The sequence below is a fragment of the Cherax quadricarinatus genome, chromosome 76 (assembly GCF_038502225.1).
Source record: "Cherax quadricarinatus isolate ZL_2023a chromosome 76, ASM3850222v1, whole genome shotgun sequence".
Classification (NCBI taxonomy): Eukaryota; Metazoa; Arthropoda; class Malacostraca; order Decapoda; family Parastacidae; genus Cherax; species Cherax quadricarinatus.
Window position 1 is genome coordinate 3,153,103 of NC_091367.1, and position 6,262 is coordinate 3,159,364.

General features: G+C 33.3%; 1 protein-coding gene across 24 annotated transcripts in view; it reads left to right on the top strand.

Moving 5' to 3' along the window:
• Positions 1-2,724, top strand: part of LOC128703620 (calpain clp-1) — a 248,795-nt gene extending 246,071 nt beyond the window's left edge. For all 24 annotated transcript variants that reach the window (XM_070101147.1, XM_070101144.1, XM_070101146.1 and 21 more), the window contains one exon: positions 743-2,724. Coding sequence is in view for 1 of the 24 variants with exons in the window: in XM_070101151.1 (XP_069957252.1) it covers positions 743-828 (86 nt within the window). In the remaining 23 variants the exon portion in view is untranslated. The remainder of the gene's footprint in view (positions 1-742) is intronic.
• Positions 2,725-6,262: the final 3,538 nt, after the last annotated feature.

Here is a 6,262-nt window from a genome sequence, read left to right on the forward strand (position 1 = left end):
CTTTTTCACAGCTTTTTGGACATCTGACTTAATTTTTAGTGGATATTTTATGCAAGAATGAATTTAATTCACTAACATTTATGTAATTATTTTCTCACACATAACACTTTCTCTTTTCATGCTTATTAATAAATTGTATAAAAATTTCAGAGTAGTGTACTTAACACTGTTAATGTGCTGCACTTAATACAAACTAACACTATGAACACAGGCATGAACTAGAACTATACTAGGAACCAAGTTGACACTAATGTATCTCTAATTACAAGTATTTAGTGTTCATTGGAATAATTCTTATTTATTATGCCACTCTTGCAACATTTTTTCCTATGTTCTGCATGTTTATTAAAAATTTATCCACAAAACAATAAATATTTGAGTATTACCATTTACAATACTAAAATAGCATGATTACAATGTATCATTAGTTTTACCAGTATATTGCTAATATATAGTCTGTAATGTAAGATACAGTAGTTGCTATAAAGGCAAGCATTCGAAAAATGCATTGGAGTGACATAATCTTCAACTTAATTTTTTTTGTAACACTTTTGTTTTGTTTTTTGCTTCATGAAATTTGTTTGAACTTTAATAGATGCCACTTTTGATTGAAATGGCATTCAGTTTGAATTAATATGACTTACATAACAAAAAATAGTGCCACTCAAGCAAAACAATTTTACCTTTCTCAGGAGCAGATTTATTCCTAGCAAAAGGTAAAATTTCTTTTTCCTTGTTACAGAGATTTTCCAAGAGAGGGATCCAGAGGCAACCTTAAGTGCCACCTTCACCTTAGAAGAATGGATTGAGAATACGATGTATTCTTAAAAACTTGGACTTGTTGCTTATGATAACATGAGTAATGGTTTAGCTTCTCCAAATTTTGATAGCACTGGTTTATATCTTAAACTCACAGAGTATTACCAGTCAGGAACTGAACAGGATGATGCGATGTACAAAAGTTATTGTTAAATATAGATAATATTGTAAACCATTTTTTTAACTTATATGAAAAGCTGCACTTCATTCTAAAGGTATAACAACTGATATTTTAATGATTATGACAAAATTTAACTAAAATCTATTCTGGTTGTAGACATCCATTGCCAGTGATTCTCAAAGATATCTTTAACGTATCGTATTAAAAAAAAATTTGATCTAAAGCAGTTACTGAGCTGAGGTAGTTGTATAACTCTTGAGGATTTAGCTCTTTCCAATGATCGTGTAATGAGTTGGCAATAAATGTGGCTTTTAGAGATACATAATGCAACACTTCTTGTTTAGACCCCAGGGAAGAAATGAAAATACATAGCTTAAAAAGTTATTAATTATCAGGTGTGTGTTCTAGAATATTAAGATTTCCAATCTAAATGTATATTTAAGTAATGATACAGATATAATTTCAGTATGCTTACTTAAGGTGGCCTTAAGGTAACATATAACTATCTTAAATCCTGACGACAATGATGCATTCAGCTAGGTCTCACTTCACATGAATTTGACTAGTGACAAATATACAAAATTTAGTTTATTCAGGTTGATGTCCGATTTTCGTACCAAATTTAAATTTCTTATGCTTACATGTATCTTATAATTCTAAATGACAGCATTTTATTGGTGCATGTGTTGCCATTATTTGATAGATATTAGTAGTTTCTTTATATAATGCTGTTAGGCTGTTGCTTTAGTAGTCATGAATGCTTTTGCACAATGTGTTATGCATATGGAAATGTAAACACAGCAGTGTTGTGTAATATACACTGAATATCAGTGACTACAGAAAACAGCCATAGTCCATCCATTTGTAAAACATTCATCAGGAATGTCAAGGTTTGCTCCTGCATGCTATTTTATCATAAAAAATATATTAAAGAAAATGTTTGTTTTACATATGGTGGGATATCACCAGAATCAGAACTTATGGTGCTATATATACTGTGTGTATGTATGTATACATACATAATTTTAACTTAAATGTTTTAATGGAAATAACTTCACAGAAGTCAACACTATACTGTATTAACAAAATAAAACATGAGCATGATTTTCATTGGATATTTTGTGTTAAATACTGTAGTTGCAGTTTTGGTTTTCACAGTAAATGCAGTATGTATGTGTCTTAGCCATTAATAACTTTTTATAGATCATGACATAATTTTAACTATATTTGTAATGGTACAGGTATTAATTTTTTTATCAATAACATATGCATCTGTATGTCTGACTTAAAATGTATAGCATAGTTGAAATGTCAGTTTAGTTTTAGAGGGGAATGATGTTATTACTTTGCCATTTGTGTTTGCTGAAGAAAATGACTATATATGAATACTTGAGGCTACCCATATTCAAAGTATCTTAACACCATATAACTAGTAGTCTTCTTTACGACAAAATATACATAGTAACACATTCTATTGCAGTACTACACATTATAAATCATTTTTGTATTTATGTATGTAACTTTTAATTAATACCTTGTTGAAATATTAGAATTCACCACAAATTGCTAAATTGCAAAACTTTTTTTAATTATTAATACAAAGTACTGGTTATTTAATCTACAAAAAAGTATAAATTAATATTATAGCTTTCTGTTTGTACATTTAGCCAATTTATCATTTTTCAAAATAACTGATTTATACAGTATTTACAAAATACCTAATAAAAATGTAAATTATAATGTATATCAAGTTACTGGTGACAAATATACTGTACAAATTTAAATGTTAATTTATTGTTAACCTTGGGGGCCCACATCAAGAAATTATGCACAGCAGTGAATTATTAATATAATTATGGGTAAGTGGTATACCCAAATGGGTCTTGGGGAAGTAGCTGTAACATTTACAGAATAATCTATCTGCTAGTATCTTGGTACTCACGGGTATAAGAGAATATATGCAAGACAATAAAAACAGACTAAAAACAATAAACAATAAAATCAATGAACTTTAACACTCAAAACAAATAAATACTATCATACCAAGTTTCAAAAAGCATCTGGGGAATGGAAGGTAATAGGTTTGATCTGAAGGAGGAGAGTAGAACCAAGTTCTTTACTGAAGATTTTCTTCCCCAGCATCTAGGGACTGCCTTCGAAAGTCGTATGATAGTGAAGATGTCTGCACTTTGTGCAATCTGTACAAAAATTTATCTAATTTGTCCAAAATACTCTGCATAACAAGGAGCTTTCTATATACATGTAATAGTATGTCACTGATGTCAAATTATCAACTCAAAGGGTTACTACCCCAAGATAACACAAGAAAACCAGGTACTCTGCTTTGGCTTATATCCATTATGGTCTTTTGATTATCTTCAGGATGCCACCATCAACAATCAACTAATACTCGAGTACCTACTTACTGCTAAGTAAAGTGTCAACAGATGCAAGGAGATTAATACATTCAAACTCAAATTTTTATTTCTTCGTGTAGCATACAAACTGTAATTGACATGTACGTAATAAAGTATTGTTACACACAAAGAATGCCTCTATCGTTCTTGAGCATTTTGGGCAGGCTAATCCTAATACTTATAGTCTACTAGAAACTAGACATAGGTTATGGAGTGTTAAATTTTACATATGTACCTACTGACAGGTAAATGGTGCCAACAGGGGCAGAGATTAATACACAGGTATCTACTTACTATACTAATACTGTACCAGTCTAATATACCCTTACCTTATCTAAGGTATGTGTGCCTGGGGATCTATTATGACTAATCATCTTAAACCATTAATAACTCAACAAAAAGCTGCTGTGTGGACTATCTCATTCCTGTGCCAGACAACCCCTTCCCACCCCCACCCCCACTTGAATTCAAGAGTTTGAACTTACTTAATATATAAAATATGCACTCATTACTGTGCCTGTTGTATTCAGTAGTGTGCATATTAATTGGGACAGTGATGAAATAAGATACGTATTTATTTGGAAAATGTTCATTTGAAAAATATATAGCAATGATATGACATAGTTGAATTAATAAGAGATGTGACTACCATTTGCTTTTATAAGCATTGCTATACATTTTGGCATAGAAATGACCAATGTTGAATGCATTTTGGCAAGTTCTTCATCAAGGTACCAGGTCCTAAACAACAGCAGTTAATTTCTCTACAGCTGAACAGTCCTGTTTTATGATCCTGCGTTTAGTTACTGACCATAGATTCTTAAATGGATCGAAGTCAAATTCAAATTCAAATTCAAAGTTTATTCTCTGTAAGGATTACAATGCTGAGTTTACAGAATTTGGTTATTGTGTGGTTTACATATAGTAAAATAATAGAGAGTGTACCACTAGAACACCTAGCATGGCTAGGCATTTCGGGCAGACTTAGATTAAATCTTAAGTTTAAAATATTACAAAATTATGAGGTAAGTTGGTATAATGGCTAAGTGACTAAATACTAGTTTGTGAGTTTAGCAATGTGAATGCTTTTGTTTTAGCACTATACATGGTTTCAGTATTGGAGTATCACAGGCCAACTTATGACTAGTTAAGATTCATTATTTTGAGATTGAGATTGATATTTCTGTTTATGGTCAAATGGGTGAGTGAGTGTAAATGTGAACCACCAGGTGGTATTCGTATAATTAGTTGACGGTGTATCAGGGAGATAAGATGTTTTCTGATGGTAGTTTTGAAGGTGATGAATGTGTCTGCAGTTTTAGAATTTTCAGGTAAGGTGTTCCAGATTTTAGGGCCTTTGACATACATTGAATTTTTGTAAAGGTTTAGTCGGACACGGGGAATGTCATAGAGATGTTTGTGTCTGGTGTTGTGCCTGTGGGTTCTGTCACAACTATCAAGAAAGCATTTTAGGTCAAGGTTAATATTGGAATTTAAGGTCCTGTAGATGTAGATTGCACAGTAGTAAGTGTGGATGTACTGAACAGGGAGTAAGTTTAGATCTATGAAGAGTGGGGGGGGGTGTTGTCAGGGATGGGATTTAGTGATTATTCTTACTGTGGCTTTTTGTTGGGTTATTATTGGCTTTAGGTGTGTTGCTGCAGTTGAACCCCAAGCACAGATAGCATAGGTAAGATATGGATATATAAGTGAATGGTATAGTGTGAGAAGGGCAGTTTGCGGCACGTAGTATCGTATCTTGGAGAGGATCCCAACCGTTTTGGAGAGTTTCCAGGTTAATTTAGAATACTTAGCCTACTCTCTTCAAAGAATGCCAGCATTCTTCTGGAAGTGTGGTATGGAGCAAGATCCTGCTGGAAAATACCTTCTCCATCTGGAAAGTCTCTATCCACAATGGAAAGCAATTGAGTTGCCAGGATTGCCTTGCAACTGTCACTGTTCATCATTCCCTCAACAACAACAATTCATCAGGGGTTTTTTGCACCAAAACTACCCCAAACATCTTAGGTGGGTGTTTTGGCACTTGTTATGTCCATTCCAAAGAGGTTCTCCTTTGCTCCATCTCACTACTACTGATCTGTACCCACGTACTTCAGAATTCACCTCATCTGAAAATAAATCTTTTCTCTGTTCATCTGTCATCCATCCCTTATGATGAGTGCCCACAGCAGCCGTTTTTTCTTCATAACTGCCCACAGCAGCTGTTCTTCATAACTGTCAATACTTGTTTCTTTACTGGCTTTCTGACAGTTTTGCCACCTTCAAGGAGCCAAATATCTCTGTAAATCTTTGCTGTTTTTTGAGGGCGATCCTTCACACTATTCCTTATGATAACCTTGTCATTGTGAGGCGTTGTTTTGCGTTTTTGTCACATCTTCCTCACTGCAGTGCTCCACAATCATCAGTATTATCAGATCTCTTCAGAATCTGATCAACAGCTGACTGCTAGGCTCAATTTTTTGGCAACCTGTCTGATATTCAAATCAGAATGTTTTTTTAAGAGCTACAATACTTGCATGCTTCCTAAGTATAACTTCCATCATGAATTTCAGAAGTAATCATAAACTGAATGGGATAATTTGGCAAAACCACATTCACTCACAGAGCATGCTTGCAAGAATAGCCTTACAGAACAACAGCTGTTGTAGCAGTGATGAGTCTCAGGGTAACACCAATGCTGGATGGTTGCTGGAAATCGGCAGAAAACTGGAAAATTTTGACAGTTTTCCTGGGATTTGTGTGTAAAAATTGATAAGGATAATAATATCGTATATGAGCACCTCTGCAAAGACAGTGATTATATATGAATGATGATGATTTTTTTTTTTTATGTTTTTGGGTCACCCAGCCTTGATGGGTAATTGCCAATGTGTCAAAAAATAAT